Source organism: Anneissia japonica, unplaced genomic scaffold, assembly GCF_011630105.1.
Source record: "Anneissia japonica isolate Jap-2015-1 unplaced genomic scaffold, ASM1163010v1 scaffold1889_len2455224_cov183, whole genome shotgun sequence".
NCBI lineage: Eukaryota > Metazoa > Echinodermata > Crinoidea > Comatulida > Comatulidae > Anneissia > Anneissia japonica.
The window spans coordinates 1513770-1538070 of NW_022752980.1; the positions used below are offsets into that span (position 1 = coordinate 1513770).

Below are 24301 nucleotides of genomic sequence, written 5' to 3' on the forward strand. Positions count from 1 at the left end.
ATGAAATGATATGCAGTGATCTGAAGTTGTTTTTCTTTGAATGAACTGTAACCTAGCAACACAAGTTGTTTAAATGGAGGAACACAAGAGAATTGAAGGGGGTTGGCTCCTGTTTCCATGTTTCAGAATAATTGAGTGTTGTCCCTTGTGTTTTTTGTTTTTGTTTGCCTGTGTTACATTTTCTAGGCTTTAATTCAAACTGTTCTTCAGGATACTTCTTGTCATAGCTAGTGAGTGATTATTCACAGCTGCATATTGAAGGGTAATTCTGTACTAAACTGATTTGTAGGCCTTCAAATTGATCTTATTTTCTACCAACCATTTACTAAGTTGTAGTGTTTATTATTACTATCTTTCACACCTGCACTCTCTATTTTGAGACTTTCTACTTGCTTGCATTTCATTTATTAGTTAACATGGGCCAACACCTTGAATTGCAACAAGGAAGACTTTCTTTTGCTGTATGAAGAAGATAGTAAATAGTGAGGATGATTTTTCTACTACTGTACTACTACTACCAGCAGAATTTGTTTAAATAATGATGCTTAATGAATGTGAAGTACATTACCAGTTTAATTCCTATTTGTGATTGGTTGTTGTTGTTGTTGTGGATTGACCATTAGTAGCGGAAACTTTCTCTTGTACGCAGTTGTCATTGCCTATTACGGGTGGACTATGGTTCAGGTTCATATGTTTTGGTACCTTTGTGAAAGATCCAAATTCTTACCGTGTGTGCCAACGTGGATTATCAGCACTATCTCAGTCAGCATTTTGGCATCAATTATATGCTGAAGATGTTCAACTTTTTAAAAACCTCTCTTCAGTAAGGCTGTCGAATTGGACATTGGATCATTATATTTATAATATTGATTTCCATCAATGATATCTGTGGATGAGCCTGTAACTATTAATTGACAATGATGGAATACTTGTTTACTTATAAATTCTTCAGATATTTTTTTTTATCACAATGATGTCAACATATTATACACATTTCTTTTGAGAAATGAAAAAGATTCCGTGAATTGAACTATTTGCAGTAGCCCTGAACTTCAGATCACTTGTGATGAAAAGCTATGTGGCTTTTTTAAATACTTTTTAAGTAGGCCTATATATTTAAATAGAAGCAACTGGTATAAAAAGCTCATTTCCCCGGATGTCCTAATGAATATTCTTTATAATCAGTAAACAATACGTCATTATTTTCACTTAAATCCACACACCTTTGTAAGCTGTCTGAACTTTGTGTCAGTCTTTGTGGTGTGGTTATCCATGCGAGACATTTGACTTCACTGTTGAAAGTTTAGATCTCTCATTCTTTACCTGGCCATGGATATTACCGTCATGAATTGATGATGTTTTGAACTCTTGGGAAGTTTGACTAGATATTTTCAAGACTATAATAAAATGATGATCGTGTTAGTATATTTTTGAGTAGAGTGCGGTCTTTTAAGGACAATGGAGCAGAAGTTTATTAGCCTTCTTCGCTGGCCCTCTTTTCAGGCAGTTTGTAACATTCTTGCTCGTTTTCATTGGCGTATTTATGCTGTGGTAAGTTTGGCTTGAGCTGGTTATTATTACTTTCTAATTTTTTTAATTGCACATGATTATTTTATTCATTTTTATGTATGTGTGTGTGTTAGATTAGAAGCCATCCAACTTACAGTTAAGCAAGCAAGCTACTGTACTTTATCTGCACAAATTTGTATTTTAATGGTGCAGACAAATTTCATTTGGTTGTGTAAAGAATCAAAGTATGCCTATATCCTAATATTTAATGTATAAATCTTCCTAGTGCTAAGTGTTAAACATGGTTAAACCTTAGTTTTGTATACATGTGTTCTTACGTAATTGACTGCGTGCTAGGCAGTTAATACCGGTTTAATATTTCCTGATAAGCAGTAAAGTAAATTTATATTTCCGTATGTTCTTTTCATGGAACAGGTTAGGGTCAATTCAGGAATTGAAATTGATTAATCCTGAAGATCACTGAAAGGAGTCTATACTTTGAATAGTATCAGTAAGTCAATATAAGTTACTTGGTAGTATGATGTATTTATCATACAAATTGATGCATATTAGAAGTTGAATGATAATTCAAGTGATAATTCGTAGCAGTATAGGTTGGGAAATTTACAGCTGAGCAATAAAAATAATAACAGGTACTAACATGCATCTTCTAAGTTAACGTTTAATGTTATTTATATTTGGTTTGATGGAAAATGTGTTAGGATTGCTGCTATTCTCAACAGAATGAAAATTGACAACAATATTTGCTACTACTATTCCAATATTCATGATTTTTTATTTATTGCAATTGGGTGGTTTATTGTTTTTCATTCTACATGAAATAAAGAAATAGCTCTGAAGATATGCCTGCTGCTAACAGCGGTTGCTGCTGTTGTTGTTATGCATAAATAATACTTGTTGCATGAATTTGAGTCAGCTCGGCCCCATTTCAGATCGGCCCCCAAATCACCTCAGCCATAAGTCAGCTCGACACCAAGAAGTCAACTCGACACCAAGAGGTCAACACCGCTCAAATCAACCCCCACCCCCAAGTCAAGGCGCCACAAGTCGACTCGCCCACAAGTCAACTTAACTCCAAGTCAACTCCACCCCAAGTCAACTGAGCCCCAAGCCAACTCAGCCAAAAATCAAATCAGCCGCAAATAAACTTGCCCCAAGTCATCTCAGCCCCAAGCCAAGTCGCCCCAAATCTGCCCTGAAGTATTTATTTATTTTTCCTTTATACTGCAGGCACTCTCAGTATTTTGTACTGGTTTTCAAAGTAATATAGTTAAATAAAATTATGAGTTCATCAGAGTTTAAACTGATATTTTAAAGGGGTTTTCAAAACACATAGACAGTCACTTCTAGACATATATTTACAAACTATGTGCTTATTGATATAGGCTGTAATAAAAAAAAAAAAGGTTGATATTGATCAAACATTGTACAACTACATTGATTGTACTACGTTGACCTTATTATGTTATTTAATGAATGATGAGTCAGCTAGTCAAAATTCACTTGTAAATTGGAAGATGCTAAAAACATTTTTGTAAATATTTTACCGACTTGTTTTAAATATATTTATATATTTATTATTATATTTTTATTGTAAATATTTTAAAGATTGATATTTCGAATTGTGGAATTTTAATTTTTTATCTTATCGGTACATGTTTTTCTCATAATTTTATGTATTTCTTTGTGGAGAACCTCTAGACTGTTATTGTCGTAATAACATTTAGGTAATCCAGCCTCATTGATTTACTTCTGTCCTGTTTTTTTTTTTCTTGTTTTTTGTATCTATAATGAAAAGGCGAAATAAATATGATATGATAAATATTATGCTGTACAAAAAAAAACCAAAAGTAATTATACTTCTAATTCATGTAGTTCACTTTCAATACAAGTGTAATGTTTCTGCATTTCGGAAAATGCATTTTGAAAGTCATAATTATAAGAATGTAAATATGAAATTAAGAAAAAGAAATTAATATTTATCAAAGGAAACTTTGAAACTTTGACAACAGCTTCTCATTCATAAGTTTTTATATGGAAAAGTCCACCCCTAGTTTCAAAGGTTTGCAATGAAATTTTGGGAGCCCTATATTTTTATTGTTATTATGGAACCTGTATTTCTATAGCCCAAAATATTACTTATTTAATTATAAGCCCTGTCTATGTCCTGTCAAAAGTAATTTTCAAACAAGCCATAAAATGATTTAGTTAATCCTGTTGAATTGGAATGGATTAGATTTATTATGTGCGAACACCAAGGATATCCCACGAAGTCAGAATATATACGTTCCAGTGGGGTTCTTCTGGTGGTGATTGGCAGTACACTCACTTCCAAAGAGTGTGCTGCATTTTTAGTTTGCTGCATTTTTCAACATGCACATTGGCCATACAGTGATACACACAGGATCAAGGATGTAACGTCTCTTCCAAAAGATGGTGCGTTTCTTTATATTTTGTATTCCAGCCCTCCAGCAGCGGATGAAATAGAACCATCTTCTAGCACATCTCCACGGTTCAGCACACACCAAGTGGCAATGTAATAATAATATGTCGCTCTTATATAGCGCTTCATGCACAATGCCTCTAAGCGCTTCACATTACTACCCCGGTCATTGGATCAAACACATATGGAACACATACTCAGCTCCCTGGGGAGAATTCCATAATATTGCAGCTAGTAATCAGCGCAGTTGTGTTCGAACCTACCAGGTACCCACTTGTACTCCTGGGTGGAGAGAGGCAACCGTTGTAGATAAAGTGCCTTGCCCAAGGACACAAGCGATTTGCACGAGAGTTTCGAACCCCTAACCTCGAGGTTGGGAGTCCAAGCCACAACCGATGCGCCAACCGCTTCCACCAATTTAGCCGACAATGTACCTCCAATTTAGCCAACTGATGGTAGCTTTGAAATTAGTATGTCCTACTTGGTACAATTTTCCAACATAATATCTAAGGTTTGTTGGTGAAAAGAAAAATTGGGGTCAATTAGCATGTCAAAAGCAAGATACAATGAGTTAAACATTGATGAAAGGTTGGAATGTGTAAACATCTATTGAAGTTGCTACAATAAGATCATCAAATACAAAACTGTAAGCATTGGTGTAAAGGCTTAGACCGAAAAATATAGTATTTTAAAGCACTGTATAAACCAGATTTTAAACTAATTTTTTCACCTTGTAGTGATGGAATTTATATGAACAACTAAAATTTCAAAATATAGTTGGTTATTAAATTGGTGTTTTAAACATCTGAATCTTTGTTAGATATTTTTGTATAATATCTCTGATCTAACAAGATACATTGTTTTACTGACAAGTATTCTACAATTCTTTCCTCCTAGCCTTTTGCTTTGTAACAATCTAATTTGTATTTCCTGAATGCATAATAATAATTAATCAGTTTTCATAGCTGTTGCCAGCTTTGTCCGAGCTCATCACTTGCAGAAGCTACCTGTAGCTAGATCTATCTGCACAATTTCTTTTATTTATTATCATATCTAATGTGGCTTATCTCAAAGTTCTATCTAGTGAAGTAATTGGAAACTTTTGTACTTCCCTCTTGGATGTAAATTATTAATAAATATGATTAAAAAAAACCAATATATTTGCAATACATTTTTATGTATTTATATACTGTCTGTGATCAAATCAAGAATAACCCTGTAAAAATTCAATAAAAATTGAATTGATCATTTTATCAGGTGAGCTCAACTTCTAATAAGGTGCATATATATCAAGTTAAATAAGTTTTTTACTAATTTTCAAACTATTATTATTATAAAAATCCCAACCCAACCAAATTTTGTTTTTAAGGTCTATACAATGAATATAATCTCGAATATAACTGATAATTAACAAAGATACAATTTTCTAGTTTTAATTTTTAATTGAAAGCTAAGGCTTAGAATGTAAGAATGTTAATTTTTGCTTGTCCTCTATAGACAGAAAAATTAGACTGATTATGACATAAGAGTTGTATACATTCTAAGTAGACAAACAAGATGCTTTGAAGGCAATGCTATTCATTTATTTTGTAAAGGTGTATTTGTTATGTTAATCAGCTAACTACCTGTTTTAGGTTGTTATTAACAGTTTATTTCATTTGAACTTGAGAATTGATCTTGAAACATCATTCTTTCCTACCTCCAGATTTTTCTTTTAAAGGTTCAGTGTACAGTCATTATGGGCGATTCGTTTTCGTGAACTTTACTGGAATATCTTTTAATTTTAAAATTGACTATTTGTGAAAATACTAGTGATTGGATGGTATTTATAATAGCAGACAACCCTGCTACCAGTTTAGAAACTTTTGATTTTAATTGCATGTGTATTTGATTTGCTGTTTTTGCAGGGTGGTGGAACGTTGGTTGTTACATTCTCTGAAGACACTTGCTTACCAGACGCTGGTACTTGTATGTATATTGTGTTTTCAGGATCATCTTCACGTCACATCACACAAGCTCAGTGGAAGAATCATAACACTCTACATTCAATTATTCCAGGTAAGTCTGTTCCACGTTCGGATTTGTGTTTGTCAGAGTTGATGATGTTTAATTATATACTTTTGTTTGATAAGGCTGAGCATAGTCAACTTCCTCCAATAAACATGCGAAGACATTAGTTTGATCAAATCTGTATACTTTTAGAATTTTATTACACAGACCTAATATGTTTGATTGGACATTTGATGAGATACTGAATTATCTGGTTGTTTATTATTTATGGACAAGAAAAAACCAAGAACATGTTAAAAACTTAGTAGACTTCAAGGATTTTTTTCCCCCAAAATCTTTAATATTTAAACCTGTCCTCAGATTTTCTCTATCATGACTGGAGTCAAGGTGAAGTCTCATGCTGAAGAAGACTTGAGGACATATTGAAATATTCATGATTTTCATTTGATCACAGTTGCTTGTGATTTATCCTGTTTTTTGGGTTTTTTTTGTATTAAATAATGTAATATGTAGAGAACGATTTGTCCTATTTGGAATATCGAAGAGAATATAACAGACTTTACTTCATGTAGTACTTCAAAACAAATATAATTGATAGGTCCTCTTAGGCCGAGCACTCACTACATCGTACGACTGTCAACCGACAAATGCGACCTACAATTGTCGGCCGCCAACGAATGCGTCCTACGACCGCCGGTCGACGAATGCGTCCTACATTTGTCGGCCTACGAATGAGTCATACGACCGCCGGCCGACGAATGCGTCCTACGAACGTCGGCCGACGAATGCGTCCTACGACTGTCATTTGCAGTCTGAACGGATCATCGTTAAAAACGATCCGTTGTGCGCACGTCCTAGTGATGTGTCCTCTATAGAATCAGTTGGGCGCATTGAGTGGCCTGGCTTTATGCTTGAATCCCAATCTCACAAATACATTTCAAATAAAATATTTATCTTGTATAAAATGATGATTTTTGCAAGTTTACAGTTATTGATTTTTAAGATTTTATCTTGGTACAGTATATATTAATAAATGCCAACAATTTTTATTATTGTAACATTGCCTTTTCTATTAATCATGTCCCAAACTTATATTCAATATTAATTATGTATACCTTTACTAGGAATGAATAGGAGGATCTTATGTTTATAACTTATGTAAATCATTATTTCCTTAAAACAGTATTATAGTATTACCATATATGAAATTGTATGTATTGTTATTTAGTATGCATAAAAGTTTTATAAAATTGAGAACAATAACAGTATTATTTTATTACCTTTTAAAATGCAATGGAGGTTATTGACATGCTAGAAAGATTCCAAGTTTTGTCGGAATAAGGAATGGCAGATTTAACAATGATATTGTTGAGGGTAGACAATGCCGCAAATTTTAATTTGCAGGATCTTAATAAGCCTTGCAATATAAGCTTTTTATTTTACCGCCACTAGAAAAGTTGCATTGTTGTTTTTTTTTCAAGTGAATAAATATTAATTTAAAATAAGACCAAAATTGTTGTGTTGCATAAGCAGAGATGTTCGGTTGGTTGACACTACAGGTCGGTCATTTTGTTTACTGTAGTCCCAGGCCTATGTGATTGGTAATTCATTGATTCCTGCCTTTTGCTGGAAAATTTATGCTTAAGGAATCAAATACATTAAGGTATATATATATATATTATATATATTTGGAATCCTTTGGGAGAAAAAAAATCATAGCAGACTCTGGATTTTCAAGAATGTGGGTTGGACAGCCTTGTGCAACACAAACTTTTTAAATGCTAATAATTAAAATGGAATATTTTTGTAACTGCAGAACTGTTTTAATCGGTAATAAACCAAACATAATGAATGTTACTGTGAGCTTTTGTTGATTTTTTCAACATGAATCCATTAGGCGATTTGAGCTAGCATCCATTGTTTTGGGCATTGTATTACATCCATTGTTTGGTTTATTACTAATTAAAACAGTTCTACAGCTATAAACAAACCAGATGAGGCTATTCAAATATTTATGAAATATTATAATATTCAAATTGCAAAGATAATTGATGTCATAACCTAAAAACAGGATCTAAGAACCAGTTATACTTACTATTGCATCCCATTCAATGCAAATATTTCAAAATAATTTATAACAAATACCCATTAAAAGTATAGTCGTTTTAATAATAAATAATAATAATAGTTGGATGTGTATGGGTTTAAGACAATAATTGCACAGAAAATGCCCTTAGATACAATTAAGCATTTACTCTATTCTTGAAAAATAATTACATGTGATGAAGTTCTTTTCACGTCCATATGCTGAGTACATTCCCTACACAGTTTTGACTATAGCTATACCAACTTTAAGAATAACAGAAGTACTAAAAGTCCTACTGTAGAATTAATGAATAAATAAATAATGAAAAGTAGGTGCTTTGCTGGATAATGCACTTGGCCGTATGAATGAAGTTTCCATTGGCCAAATAAAAAATAAATCAAGTTACTTGAGGTCTGGGTTTTATTTTAGATAGTGCCAGATGAGGGCCTTTTATATTATTACTGTATTATTAGTTATAAAATTATTATTATATACTGTTACTATTAATATCATCATTATTATAGAAATATGTATGTAGTTTAAGAGGGATGGGGGTGAGGTGCCAAGCTTGATTAGCTCTTGCTATACCTTGGTTACCTTTTGTATTCATATGTTTGATACAATAAAGAAGAATGTTGATGTTGACGTTATTATCATATGAGTCATCATTTCTTCTAGAATTTCTAGGTTCCTTGTGAAAAAAAAGAAAAGAAATATGGGCGGTACAGAAAAATTAACAGGACAGGACAAGAAACATAAAAAAAAAAAATTTAATTTGTCTTTGGGAACTTTATTGCAAGTCCCCTGGCCACCAGCTTGTCAGATGTTTAACATATGGTGGCCATGCTGTGTTCTGTACAGGCTGTAGGTTTATAAATCTTGTGTGCACACATTACTGACTAGTGGTGGGTGTGTGTGTGTCAGCTTTCTTTGATCAATGCGTACATATATTATCTATTGAACAACTATGATAAGATCTGATAAGTACCGTATGTGCTCCATACTGCAGAGTGAAACGGGAAGTGGTTAGTGAGAAATGCATTTTATTTACTTGGAAAATTGTATTATCAGGCACTTATGTAGAAAAAAAACTGAACATTTATGGTGAGTGAGAGGGAGTATGAATGTTGTATAGTTGGATTTAGTTATGATAACAGTAAAGATAAGAAACAAATTAAAGATTACAATGGAGAAAGAATGACGACGTGGCCGACTTCAATTTAATGTAGATTAGGATGGTGGCGATAAGGTGTGATTATGCATGATGATGATAGGAAAGGTAAAGCCAAAACTAGAGCACTGAACTTCCAGTGCAGAGTGCTAGTCTCTTTCCTTGGTAATTGGTCCAAGACTGTAAAGATTAATATTGTCACAGAATGGATTCTGCACTATGTGTAGTTTTAATTTATTTTCTTAAACATGAATATACCTGTGTATGAATAATAGCAGATAATATTGTAGTACTTAATCACTAAAGTAGCAATAATAAATTTAATTGATTTTACAGGTAGAGCCTTTTTTACATCATTTATATAAAATATAGAAAGTATTACATGTACTGTAAACATGGTGTTATCTGGATATTGGAACATTATCTCTTACTTATTATGTTACCATTCTTTTTTGTCTTGATTTCATAGGACACAACGCATTTGAAACTGTAAGCCTTACTGTTCAAACTAGTGGGAGTGATGGCGGCAGAGTAATTGCTTCGGGGGAATTTAATTACCACGAGGATAGTACGCATAATATAGCTCGTTTTTTAGCCAACAGTACACATGATCCAAATACATTAAACCACGTTAATCTCAGTGACGAGGACCTTTCCACATTGGACCAACGCTTACGACTTGCCTTTGAGAACTTGGATTTACCAGAATCGTGGCGTTTGATAGAATCGTCTGAGCATTTAGTTCAAGGTTTGTTTTGCATTTTAGGCCTATGTTTCCAATACTTCGGGTATGACTGTATCTAGAAAGTTTGGAGAGTCTTAGGTATAGTTAAACTATGGGTTACAAGGGGTGTAAATCTGAAATATGCATGTAGTGATTGCCTGTGATGATTGTTTTAATTGGAAAGTGTGTCAGACCCTGGGAGCTGACTTGCATACCAACCTTACGGGGATGTGCAGCAGCCACTCCAAGACATGAGACACTTGCGCTACCTATTCTACTGAAAATTATTAGGGACTACCATTTACCAAAACTACCATTTACCAAAATCCAGTATCGGTTGAACTACTATTACGGCCATGTAACCCAACAAGTTAAACTTGTTCTGGTTCCCGATGGTGAATAAGACCGCAGTTATGTCCGTTCGCAATCTCTACTCTAGGTTTGGCACGGAGTTTTCAGCAAAAAACTTTGCTAAAATCGTGTGAAAAATTATACTGCTTTGATGATACTGGATGGGGCAGGGACTTTAACTACCAATTTTACCTGGTATTCCCAGCACTTCTACGAAGTCCACGCAAGTATACCCTATACATGCTGAAATTCTTTCATAAATCCCCACACTTGTGCGACCAATTCCTCAAAAATACCCCCGTAAATGCAGCACCTACCCGTATTGAAATATTTAGGAGTGAGCCCCTGGGGTGTTAGAGTATGTCTGAGTGTATGTGCAAATTAATTCATTATTAATCTTATAATTTCATCATGGTTTTTTCCTATTTTATTTTTTTTACTTCTCAGCTCCAAGAGAAACTTTACTTCATTTTGCTGCCAGGCACCGATTGACCGAATTTGCATTGTATCTTCTAAACAAACCATCAAGGGAGCTACAAATAGCTTTACGTCTACCCAATGAACATGAGGAAATACCAATTGACATTGCAAGAGGTCAAGGTCTTGACAATTTAGCCAAAGAAATGCAAAAGTAAGTTTTTTATATTGGCCAATGATTATTGAAAATGGTTTCTTTGTTGTCTGATTCAAAAAATTTTGACTTTGTAAAGAAATTTACACTTGTTGTATATAAGGGTCCCAAGTCTCCTGGAACTCGCGGGAGTCTACCGGAATTTGGAGCAGCCTCCTTCACTCCTGAAAGCAAGCAAGAATCTCCCGGAAATAACCCATATCCCACAAATTCATAAATATTTGCATGTTTTTACTGATGTTTATCAATTGTCATCTGGAAGTCAGTGCCAATGGGATCACAATGTGCAGCAAAATATAATTAAGTGTTACAAAAGCTCATTAACCAGATTACTGGTAGATTCAAGAGGGAAACTCCTCCCACCCCTTAAATTTTTCAAAATTATTTTTTAAAAATGGAGAAAAAAAGAAAATCATATTTAAATTTAAATCTGAGAGTGCCATTTCCAGCCATCTAGAGGTGCCATAATCATAATTTTCTTACCATGGTTGGTATAGACCCTGCATCTGCATGAGCCCCTCCCTACCCCCTGTATTTTAATTTCTTGGATTCACCACTGCAGATCTCCTGGAATTGACTTCTTCCAACCTGGGACCCCTGTGTATTCTAGTCTGTCAACGTCTTTTAGAAGATCTCTAACAACTGCTCTTGAATAACCAGCAACCCTTTGCTGAGCCTCAATAGATATCATTTGGCCTGAAAGTATAGAATACAGAGTTGATTATCGCTGTGTACATTACAAGATATCAGTCAACTGTTCTTTGATACATAGTATAAGGCACGGTCATATCAAGAAAAGGCAATTGCCCCTTTTACCATTTTTGAGGAGCTGTTCTGTGTGTCGAATAATAACATATATCATTTTCTAATCAGTTATTAGTGAATATTACCTAGGTTGTGTGTACATATAGGAGTGATTACATTTATATCGAAGATTATAGATTTTTTTATGAGCATATAATGGTCTGTGGGTGTTGATAATGCTTGTTTGAATAACTGTACTTTATATATTTTACTCTGCAATTATAAAACTATGCCGAAGATTAATACACTAGACTAAATTTTTGTATCTACTGTAATGGGCATTCCTGATACTCATTAATTTTTACTTTTCTTGTGCTCAAGTCTTTTATTTTGTATGTTGAGTATCGTAGAAATTCAATCAATCAATCAATCTTTGTATCTAACAAAATATAAGAATAATAATGATGATATGAGTAATGATGATAAGTATACAAACACAATTTATGAAATATATTTATAATTGCAGCTCTACTTTTTTGGAGACAATACAAAATACACATTTACATAGCATAACAAAGACTTAACATGTATTGTATGGATATAATTAGTACTGGCAGAAAATAATCATTTAAAAAAACAACAGCCCACTATACAACGTGTTGTATAGACCTTTCAGATACTATAGAAATGCACATATCATTTGTCATCTTTTATGCATGTAACGAAAAGGTAATGTGTAATTTGACTTGTCCTACTGTACATTGTGCGGAACTCCAGTCTTTGTACTTGGTAATAACATCTTATCTATATGCGAAGTTGTCTTTCGCACTGTTTATCTGAATCTAAATCGCACATGCATCACGTTCTGTTTTCGAACCTTCAGACCAATGTTAATCTGTTGCATGACATTTACAACGGAAGAATAAATATACAGATCGCGGCTATCAATCAAGAAATCACTTTCCTCAGGACGAGGCTGCTAATTGCCATGTACCTTAACGAGTAGAAGCAATTAAGTCACATTCCTAATTATCACTAGGTATCTTGGAACAGACACCATGCATTATATGTCTATTAATAACAATAAAGACACTGAAATTAAATGATGTTACACACATTGAATTCAGCAGATAGATTTTTCGAATAACTTCCACATACCCGGCATGATTCCATCTCAGTGGGAGGCACAACACTGAATGTATTTACATGATGCCCATATGATTATCATTTCAAACTGGCATCTGCCAAGTATTGCGAAAGTATTTTATCTCTTTTCACCCCCTCATCCCACACGTTATGCAGTCATGGATAAGTGACGTTTATATTCAAAGTATTATTATCTAGATCATAAATTTAATATAACACAATGGAAAGATATGTAGAAGGCAGGTTGACCTTAGTACAAAGGTCGTCAGACTGTATTGACCAATACATAAAGTCTGTATTACATTATTTTGGGAATAAGGCTCACTACCATTTACTAGACAAACATCAGGATATTTACTTTTCAATAGGATTAGAAATATGAACATAGGCTTACAAATATATTGTGATGTCAGCCTGCCGGATGGCCACTTTAAAGATTTAGCTGGACTAGACCTATAGTGTTTATAAATAAACAGCTGAATATGTTTGGGGCCTATATAAGGTTCTCTTCATATTGATTTGTTTTGTATTGACCCCATTTCTTTTCTGTGAACCCACCAGAACCTACAGCAGAAGAAACATCTTCCCTTTGAACACCATGTGTTCTAATAAGTTCCAAGGTTTTTAATGGTTGGAATCAAATGCTTTATTATACTAGCAAGTTTAAAAACACTTCTCGTCTCAACTCCCTGCATTTCTTTTGTAATCCACAAGGCTGTTTAATATACTGATTTTTATAAATGTTCCATTTCCAATCACATTATGCATACAATGACTGTATTTTTTTTATATATGTAGAATTTGTTTTTCATAAATACCAAGACTCCCTGATAACAAATGAAATAATAAAATTATAAATTTCTTACCAATAATGAGCAGTAAGCCAATGTCTATGAGTATCTAGTGTTCTGTACGACTGTATCCATATACATTTTAATTTACTTACTATTTACTTTATGTTTGAACATTAGCGTGTGTCTTTGTAGTGTCTTTCAATGGCTTTGCTTGTTTGGCTGTGTCCACTTTGGATTTATATGCATTGTTATTTATGCTTTTTATCATTCTAAATATTAGAATTTTCAATTTCATTTATTTTGTCTCAGTAAAATACACAAAAACAACAACTGGTTACAATACGAGATACTGTAATAAAAGCATAAAATATCAGAAATAGGCCAAGACAGGATTCCTAAAAATGAACTAAATCACTGTCTAGTAGTTCTCGTAGTGCACTATTCCAATACACTTAGATAATAAAAAATGTACCAGTAAAATAAAAATTGAAATCTGTAACATTAAAATACCAATAAAAATTCATAGGTTTAGTTTTTGTACTTTTTATTGCCCCTGTTTGTTTTGAGAAATTTATCAGCTCTACCAGTATGCATGACCAAAATATTGTTGAAATAAATAATATAATATATAAACTAAAAATGATTGACAACTAACTTCTTGCTCAGATATCTTTGCGATGGGATATCTATCTACATACACTAACTAATATCTTAGTTTATGTAAATATACTGTAGATAGTATTTGGACGGTACGGTACGGTGGGAACAAATTGGACCAACAATTCAGTTGAACTTCCTGGTTGTGTAGTCTTGTTGGATTTGCATGTTATTTGTTGCTATAGTCATTTCTTTCCTTAGAATATCTGCTTGTCATTGACTAGTGGTTGAATAGGAAACATGTGAGAGATAATTTAGTTTTACTTTCCTTTAATTTTATTTTAGATTTGTAGCAGTGTATGAATGTAGTAATACTTCACATGTACATTATGAAGAACCTCCCTTGAAATGACTTCAGATTTTCATGACCATCCTTTGTGTGTAACATTATAAAAAAATAACCCAAACCAAACCATTTACTTCTTCTTAGAGCCCAATCACACTTAAGAGTTACTGTACATCGCCTCAGGGCCAGCCCAGGGTCTGCATTTTTTAATTATGAACAATCAATAAATGTTAAGCTGGCCCTGAAATTACATCCCTGGCTAAGTCCCCTCTAGGCCTGGGTCTGGGGGGTGGGTGGGGGCTTTGGCTAGCTGGGACTATAATTGGCAAGTGCAGTAGTAATTACCCATACTGCTATAGTGGTCCATGTTATTGATTGATTCAGAAAAACATGATTAAAGTCTTCAATTTCACCACATGTTTGATATTCAGGCCATTTTTCTTTTAAAAATCTGCAGCTTTATGGCGATATATCTATATAATACGCCAATTATTAACGGGACATTTTTTTTAACGTAGCTTACGCCCTGTGCATACACACTTACCTATGTGAGGTAAATCCACCAGCCACATAGCGTGTTTCGGCCATCGTCAAGCATTCCAGACGTCTGGCCATTGGCTATTGTTTGATAAAAAGAACTTACAATTGACCAATGATGTGCTATTTTTTAAATATGCCTACTCAAGTTACTAACCAAACATCAATATACCATATTTGTACTTTATTTGTTAGTTATTTTTTGAATGTCTGTCATTCCCATGCTTTATTGTTACCATCTGCCAATAATAATATTTTGAATAGAAATAACTCATTTGAATTATATAATGACAACTGACTTTCTCAACACCTGGTGAGCAAACATAACTGTGTCAACATATTTTGTTGATTAATTACACATAGTTCCGCCTTTCATAGTCTTATACTTTCATGTGCAAAGGAAGGTATATTCTGTATGAAGTGACAAGGAAGTTATAAAGGAGTAATGTTGACCTAACATAGTCAAATCAAATTGTGCATTTTATTTGGGGGTGGGGGAAGAGGAGAATTTGACTAAAAAATAAGTATTAAAGAGGATTATGATTTGATCTACAGTCTGTCAGGTATTAACTCAGAAGGTGGTCATCATATCTTATACCAATGGAAGAGTGTTCACATATGGTAGTTCCTCTCACTATAAACTACATTAGAACCCCTATTAAGGGGATACATTTGGGACCAAAAAAAGTGTCCCCTTAATATGGGTGTCCCCTTAATAGGGATATCCTAAAGGAAGGTTCTACTGTATTGACAACAAGAATTGGCCACTGATCTCTAATGCTAAATGATTGTTTCTCTTCTCCAAGCATCAAGCATGCATGTTAACCAAGAGCAACTGTCATAGCAATGCATAAAAGCCTTCATTTTCAGTTGTGGAAACCTGCGCATGTATGATTAATTCTGAAAGTTATTGCCATATATGTGTACTAATACTATTGGCTACATTTTTATAAAGCATTACTATTAGTTCTGGGTCATTATAATATAGGTTAGTTGCTGGATACTGCAACCAATCAATAGCTATTTATAAATGGATCTCAAATGTAATGTTAATGGTTTTGATTATCCACGATCGAAACCGTCTCAAGGAGCTCACAAAATACATGTGAATAAAGTATAGAAATAAATATACAGTATATAATTTAACCTTTGACATAGTAATGTGCACTTGAAACTATGAGGTAACCTTTTATCTAAATTAACTGCCATCAGCTGACCTACTACTTTTTAGTATAATATTTGTTTTGTTTTCGTTTCTAATTTTTTTTTAGTAGTTTGTAGTTCAGAATTTATTAGTACAGTAATGGGGTATACCCAACCTTACAAAGGTGATGTCTTGTTAAATTTTAGATTTTTCCTGTGAGACATTCAAAGCCTAATAAATTAACAAATTTTTTGTTCCAAACATAAATGAAACTAGGATCCCCTGGACACGCCTGGTAAACTATACCCATGGGTCTTGACAGCACCAGAACAGAAGTAGTGGTCGAAATATAATCTTTCAGGTTTGATTAGTAATAACCATTACTTTATGATTATCTAGGTTAACCTTCAAGTGCTAGGCCCCTCCATAAAATTCATGATGTGCCCTAGTTGTACCTGCTGCCTGTGAACTCCACCATTATAGGTCAAGTGAATATCAGTCTTGACTTTAGCTATCACATAAACACACATACATTTTCGCCCACGTCAGTCACTTCAAATCTAGTCCTCCAAAAAATTGTCGACTGGTTGTAAAAATCTGGGTGTGCGGCAAAGGGGGTCACCTAGGACCCTATTTAGGGTTTAATAATAACGCCCCTGGTGGAGAGATGAGGAGAGATTTATGGTTTAGAATGGTAAAAACTTTAGCAAATGGCAATTATAACAACTTTCTTTAAATTGGCAAATTAATATTTTTGTCCACCGACTTTAAGTGGTTTTGGATGAGGGGATCCATGCTTGTTAAACTGGGATTTTTCCTGAACCCATGCTCGTGCCTGCACTACCTAGAACATGCATAAGCCACGAGAACTGTCGCCAGCCTAGTTCGCCTCAATGTGCACACAATGAAATGTCGTAGATTATGCAAGAGGGCGACCTAACCTTGAGTCATTAAAGTTTGGTCATACTCACATAATAATGATCATCATGATATCAACCGTGGTGTATACGATGTGTCCAGCTTCTTCATGCGTCCTTCAATAAACACTTTTACGAGCAAAAACTAATTCGGATTTGCAATTGAATATGAGTCATGAGGCTTTATGTTTGTTTGTGATAATGGCAATGGAGGTGAATCCTTTTACACCAACAATCACAAGTATTTATGCGATGATTAAATGCTAGCCCTTCGTTAATCCTGTTAGTTGTGTTGGAAGCGTAAACATCATAAACACTCTCTTTCCTTTGTGGGATTTATGCCTTGATCATATTCAACTGGTAAGTTTTATTAAAAACAATTTTTTGTTGTATTTTAATTTGGTTGGTTTGTGAAATATACTTTGTTCAGAAGTTAACCAAAACAAACATGGCTGATTGGTCAGTCAGTGAAATCTTTTTACCAGTTTTATTCATCTTTTAAAGTAGGACTCGGAGCATAGGTAGGCCTAATTTATCACAGACCAACTATGCTGTCATTATCTAGTATATTGAATGGAATGGTGGAGTTTAAAAGCTTGGTGGTTAAGATGCTTGCCTTCCAATCCGTGGGTCCTGGGTTCAATTCCTGACAGTGTTTCACGACCAAATCAACTGTATAAAGCATCATGTGTGTATGTTTGTCATATGAAGGGGAATGCCACTAAAGTAGGACAGTGATAATATTTGCTATTGACAATCCTTGGTGAAATTTTCATTTTTTCATTTATGTAGCCGAAAACAATTACTATATAATAGGATAAAACAGTCCAAAAGAACAAAAAATATAAAATAACACATGTTGTGTGATTAAATAAATAAATAAATAAAAAGACAATGTATATTCAATTTTTGCATTATAAAGGTAAAAGGTAAAGGTAAAGGTAGGAGAATAACCTGCAGTGTCATTGTGCTGAATTAAGTATGGGAGTGGTCCATGACTACCTAGCTGGCGTAAAGAAGCGTTTATAGTAGCTACTTGTTCACATCATTCCACGACAGCTGCTGAAATGAACCATAACATCGGGGTAACCCCCTACTCTTTCGAAAGATGCAGTGAGTTCTTTAAAGTGCAAGTGAGCCAGATGTATACACTAGGACTTCATTTTAAGTCCTTATCCTAGAAGACTTGGTCCTACCAACCAAACCCTGGCCGAGGAGCAGCTGGAACCAGCGCCGATGTTAAGGCTGAAGCTCACGGTGCCCCTGCCTTACCGCTTGGCCACTCAACTCGCCTATGCATACTAATAATAATATTAAAATAGTTTTGCTGATTTGGTGCCTTATTCTTTTTTTATAGCTGTGAAGTTTTGAAATGAATTTAATAAAAATGTATTTTTATGCTTAAAAAGATAATAATTGAAATCATATGATTACTACATTAGTCACTTCAATAGTAGGTATTGTATTATTTTTGTAAATGTGCAGTTGATTTGATGTCGTCTTTACTAAAGATGTAAATTTATTACTTCATCCCACACAGCTGGTGAGGATTTTGACAACATTATTTGTAAGGCTAATCTGCCAAAAAAAATATTGCAACTGAAAACTACGAGATTATCATAATACATATTTCAAAAGATTCAGCAGTGCTCAGACATTCGTCTACTAAGGCATCTTATAGACTTATAGTCCTAGGCCTGTAGTGTTTCAAGACAATAGAATCTTTTTGTACTCTGATAGCTTGAGACCAAATTTGAATAATGTTTTAAAGTGTACAGGAAACCATTTAAGACATAATCCTTGTAAGGAGTTTGTTTTAAATTTTTTTTAAAAACAGTACATTCTTATCCTATTATCCAATGTTATGGTTAATGTTGCTATCTTCAAAGAACTAAAGTCAGTGAGATTTATGGAGATGTTTGTTCCATTGACAAGGGCCAGGAAGGCCTCCAAGGGCTAGTATTGATCTTACGAACTTTTTGACCATTAAGGTACTGTTTTGATTGATCCTGCGCATCGGGAAATATATCATACATTGTAAATATTCAGGGGGTTTATCTTGTCTTGCAGAATTCAACATTTAAGTACTTTTTAATAAATTTTAATATTGTTGTATAACAAATATCTTAGCTTAAGAAAATATTTATTAAAATTTTTAATAACAGTGTGGGAATCCATGACGTTTATTTATCTGCAGAGAAACTTACTGATCAGCTTTTTGATTTTGATGAGAGAGTAATAGTGAATGCTATATCATTGGGAGTGATGTGAAGAAGTTACAAACAGGTCATGTCTACTTATGATCATTATTATAGCTCTAAACTGTTGACCTTCAGCATGACCTTAGACTTCTTGTATACTGTTGATCATTATGTTACAATATTTTTGATGACAATTTTTTTTATTACATATCCCTGGTCCATGAAGATCTACTACAGAGGTCAAAGTGGATCAGTGGGCCTTTGATGATTAGTGTATTGAAGTTGATTGTCATGCAAGCTGTATTATCAGCACTATCTTCAATTACACTTACCTTTAACAAATTCATTATTATTCAATGTCATTATTATTATAACCATATTTATCAATTTATTAACGTCCTTGCTGTCGTCATCGTCATTATCATTACTACAATATTTCACTAGAATTAGTTCACCACAATCAGTTACAATAGCATCTTCATATGTACAATTGCTACTGCCAACTCCGTTTCGATTTTCCTTGACTTTTAACCATTTCACCCCAATATTGAATTACCTTTTTCTTAGACCAAAGATACATACTGCTCCACTAAATATTATAATGATCCATTCATTAGTTTCTTTTGTATAGTTTTGATAACAGACAGACAAACAATGCTGAATACATGCCTACTGTGGCAGATATTAATAATTGTAGTATGTAATGAATAAGAATTCACAACAAGCCATGCCATGCCTTTCTAAATAAAACTAGAAAATCAAAATTAAATGTACAATTAAATTACTGAACTAACTACGCTAACTTTTTAATATCACTTTGGCACAGAATATACAAGGAGGTAACAAAAGACCAAAGTCATAAAATGGCAATCATCATGTTTCAGAGTTAGGTAAACTGTAGTAGCTTCACATTTCCCTGGTGGCCAGTAGAGCCAGTGAAATCTGTAGAGTGGTCTCGGTACAGTACAAATAAAACCATTGTAGCCATCTTCATTATTGTTGTACTGTTATTGTCCGCTAAGAGCTGCCCTCGTTATTAGAGCTGCAGGCCTTCTAGGGTCCATATATGGAGTTAGTGGGGTCGAATGCTCCAGAAGCTAGAGACCTTTAAATATTTAGACATTTAAACGATTATTAGTCCAAAATGGTTGATATAAGAGTACTCTTTTTATACTATATATTCTTTTACTCTAGGGGCCCAGGGCTCTGTGATAATTTATGAATCTTCATGATAAAAAAATGATTTTAATTATACTGAGATTAGGTATGGCTTACATTAAATTAAAATGAGTTTGAAATTATTAATAGTGAAAATCATTTGATATGTTAGGATAAACTTCAATTTGATTTTGTTGATGATAATTGCAATTTGAAGTTTATCCCAAAATATCAAATGATTAATTACTGTATGGTGAAAATCATTTGATACGTTAGGATAAACTTTAATTGCACTTTTCATCAACAGAATCAAATTGAAGTTGAGATAAAAAATTAAATTTAAAGATTGAAAAACACATTTATACAAAAAAATGTACAATATCAAGTAGAACTATAAAGGAATAAAATCTACAGTGTTACATAATACAAGCTGATCATAGGTAAAGACACCAATCTGTAGGATTCATTATTTTATTACATACATTATAATAATAATTTATTAGGAACTACACTTTTCAATCAGTGGCACACTTCTCAATCAAGGTGCGTCCAAAACAAAATGTACAGTAAAGTTCACAAAAAAGACTTATGCTAAGAAAAAGACAATTCAAATTTTCAAAAGGGACATTAAGGAAAAGTAATGCTAAGAAAGAGACAATTCAAATTTTCAAAAGGGACATTAAGGAAAAGTAAAAAAAAAAAAAGAAACTGTTCAGCCATATAAAATTAAAAGCAATCTTAAACTAAAAAAAAAACTTAAGGCAAAATAAAGTGATGCAACAATCACATGAACAATTATACAAACACTATACAAAAGTACATGAAATACACATACAGTACATAAGTACATATACAGTATATCCATACACAACTGTATACCCAGTCACATGACTTTACCGTACTCACAATTATAAACATAAAGACATACAGTACATACTGAACTCTATACTACACCACTTATCACACAAGAAGCACACATATCAGGCCAGATAACACAGAAGCATATAAAAGTAAATCAAAAGTCATAAAGTAATACAGGACTAAAATCAAAAACGTTCGTTTTCTTTTTTTGATCTCATTTCTCTTTTTCCATGCCCTTGTAGCATACCTTTTACAAAATTTGTCAAATTTTTCTTCAATTTCTTTTGGAAGATTTAGTGAAAAAGAGCCAAGAACATACATTAACTTCTGATCGGTTGTTGAATTTATGAATTGGTTCCAAATAGGCCTATTTGTATTTACTACTTCATGTTCAAGCTTTGCTAGTTCTTCCAATCTGATGTTATGGAGGGAAGGACATGAAAAAAGAAAATGTCTATTATCTTCAATTGAATAAGATCTACAAATAGAACAAATGCCATCATTATTATCGGACCAACTTGAGATTCGTTATTGTAACGGTAAAGTATTGGAGTGTAATCTAAATTTTATGCAAGCATCCTCAAAATCTGTAGTTTCAAGTAAATATTTTTCTAGGCAAGGGCTTTCCTTAATAATTGAGTAATCTGAAAGGGAAGATTTTTGATCAAGGTTACTTCTCCAATCAGTACAAGCTTGTTCTTTAAGTTTATTCAAAATGAAGTTGGTCCAATTTCCGATGGGATAATCAATGGTATCACATATTAATTTAAATAAATTTACTGATTCACATTTTGAGAAAACATTGGAAACACATTGTAAGTACAGTATATAAAGTAAAGTTGACAATGTTGGGGAAAATTATATTGATGGTACTCTATATATACTGTAACAATTGAATCCCTAAAAAAAAAATCATGTAGATTCTTTTTCTTTTAGATTAATAAAATCATGCTTTGATTTTAAAATTAGTATTGTACCAGCATACCTTTAGCCTTGGTTGTTTATATTTGTAGGCCTGGATGTGCATACTTGCGTAGGTATATATGTTGACTAGAATTGTTGCATCCATGTGAATCCACAAATAAACATCTATTTTTAAAATACTGGCAAATGAAGCCATAATCGAGGCTGAAATTGAACACCATTCCGTAAATTACCAACCAGAAACCCAATATGCATGTAACACTGCTGCTCGCATTGTTCTTCGCCTGACTTAATAGCTTCTACCAGAAAGACACTATTTTCGTTTCATAATTCTACATTATTTGGTATTATTGTTAGACCAAGTTTGATTGTGAGGATGATTTTCAATAAGTGGTGTCGGAAATGAAAGCTTATCTATTTACCATAGGGATTATTGTCGGCATTTAACTATTAATTATAGAATGCTTTTGGTCACTACACTTTACATACCTTAGTTCTGTAGTTTTGCTGTATTGATCTAGTGGTTAATACATTTTTTACAAATTAATTAATACTTGTCTATTTTTATATTTACCAAAGTTAATAATGTCAGAGATTTTAATGTAAATGATATGATTATGACCATGATTAAGAAACAGAGGATAGATAGATGGTTTGATTATCATATTGACTATGACATAGATAATGATGATGATGGCAACGATATTGATTATCATATTGACTATGACATAGATAATGATGATGATAGCAACGATTATGATAATTATGGCTGTGGTAAAGATGATGATGGTAAGGACGATGATGTCTATGACGATCACGGTAATGGTACTGATGATGGTGATAATAATGATGATGTTGTCAATGATAATGATGTCAGTGACGATGATGATGATGTTGGGGATAAGGATGAGGATGATGAGGTTAAGGTTGATGTTGTTGATGTTTATGATGTTGGTGGAGGTAAATGATATGCGTACTTGTTATGATAATATCCATATTAAAATGATGAATTCACATTTTATTTTGTAGTCGGGCAGTTGGTATACATAGGGATCTAGATATAGATGTGTTTTGTCGAGGGCCTTTAACAGCAAGGCGGCATAGATCAGGGAAAATCAGTGTCTCATATAACCTGAAGGAAAGCTATCGGTCAATTGGTATGTATTCATTTTTTTTCTTTCTATAATTTAATAAATAATTAAAATAGAAAATATAATTTTCTTTGTTTAGTGTATAAAAAATTCAACTTCTTTATCATTTAGCATGTGCATAGTTGGAACATAGCTTAACAATGCAAAAAGAAAAACAATATGACTACCATCTTTAGTTCCTATGCATGTAATGCAATAGGAACTATTGTAATCACTCTTCACTGTTTTTCCTTTGTTTTTTATTGTGTGTAGTATGTGTGTGTGTGTAGACATTTATGCAAATGCGCATGCGTCAAAGAAAAGTTTTCCGACATTTTGTTTTACTTCGCGATGCAAAGTTTGATGTGAAGTTTCTGCAGAGTTCATTTTAATAATGTGTGTAAAATTTAAGAATGCACAGCGTGGGTCGCTTTCTTTGTTATGCGGTAGTAGTATACGTAGCAGAGTGATGGCAGCAATTTAAGCCTAGCCTAGGGTCTAGATAGTATACGTTCTTGATCATCGTAATGAAAACTTCGAGTGACAACTGGTGTGGACAATCGGATCCAAGATAGCTTCAAATAAATTGTAGTCCTAGTAGGCCACTGCCACCACCCCCACTCCTGATATCGTTCCAAACTACTGTAAAATGAAATTACTGTATACCTAGCTAGGCCTAGGTCCTGTGCCTACGAAATTTTTTCAAAGAAATTTGCTAAAAATATTACTGTATTTGCCTGTCGAATTACATTACCAGTGTGGTCTAAAATCACTATTTTAGGCCATAAAGACTCCCCCTGTTTTTTTCAACCTCCACACAAATTTGACCCAACATATATATATTGTTTATATATAT

The 24301-nt window shown here is 33.4% G+C and overlaps 1 protein-coding gene across 4 annotated transcripts in view; it reads left to right on the forward strand.

Moving 5' to 3' along the window:
• The first annotated feature begins 590 nt into the window (after positions 1–590).
• LOC117122575 (rho guanine nucleotide exchange factor 28-like) overlaps positions 591–24301 on the forward strand; it is a 57478-nt gene continuing 33767 nt past the window's right edge. The window contains exons 1-5 of one of the 4 annotated variants that reach the window (XM_033268190.1): positions 591–1551; positions 5881–6031; positions 9710–9988; positions 10763–10946; positions 23345–23472. In XM_033268190.1, the coding sequence (XP_033124081.1) occupies positions 1459–1551; positions 5881–6031; positions 9710–9988; positions 10763–10946; positions 23345–23472 (835 nt within the window). In that variant the 5' untranslated portion in view covers positions 591–1458. The remainder of the gene's footprint in view (positions 1552–5880; positions 6032–9709; positions 9989–10762; positions 10947–23344; positions 23473–24301) is intronic. The other 3 variants (XM_033268193.1, XM_033268191.1, XM_033268192.1) reach the window with 3 other exon arrangements.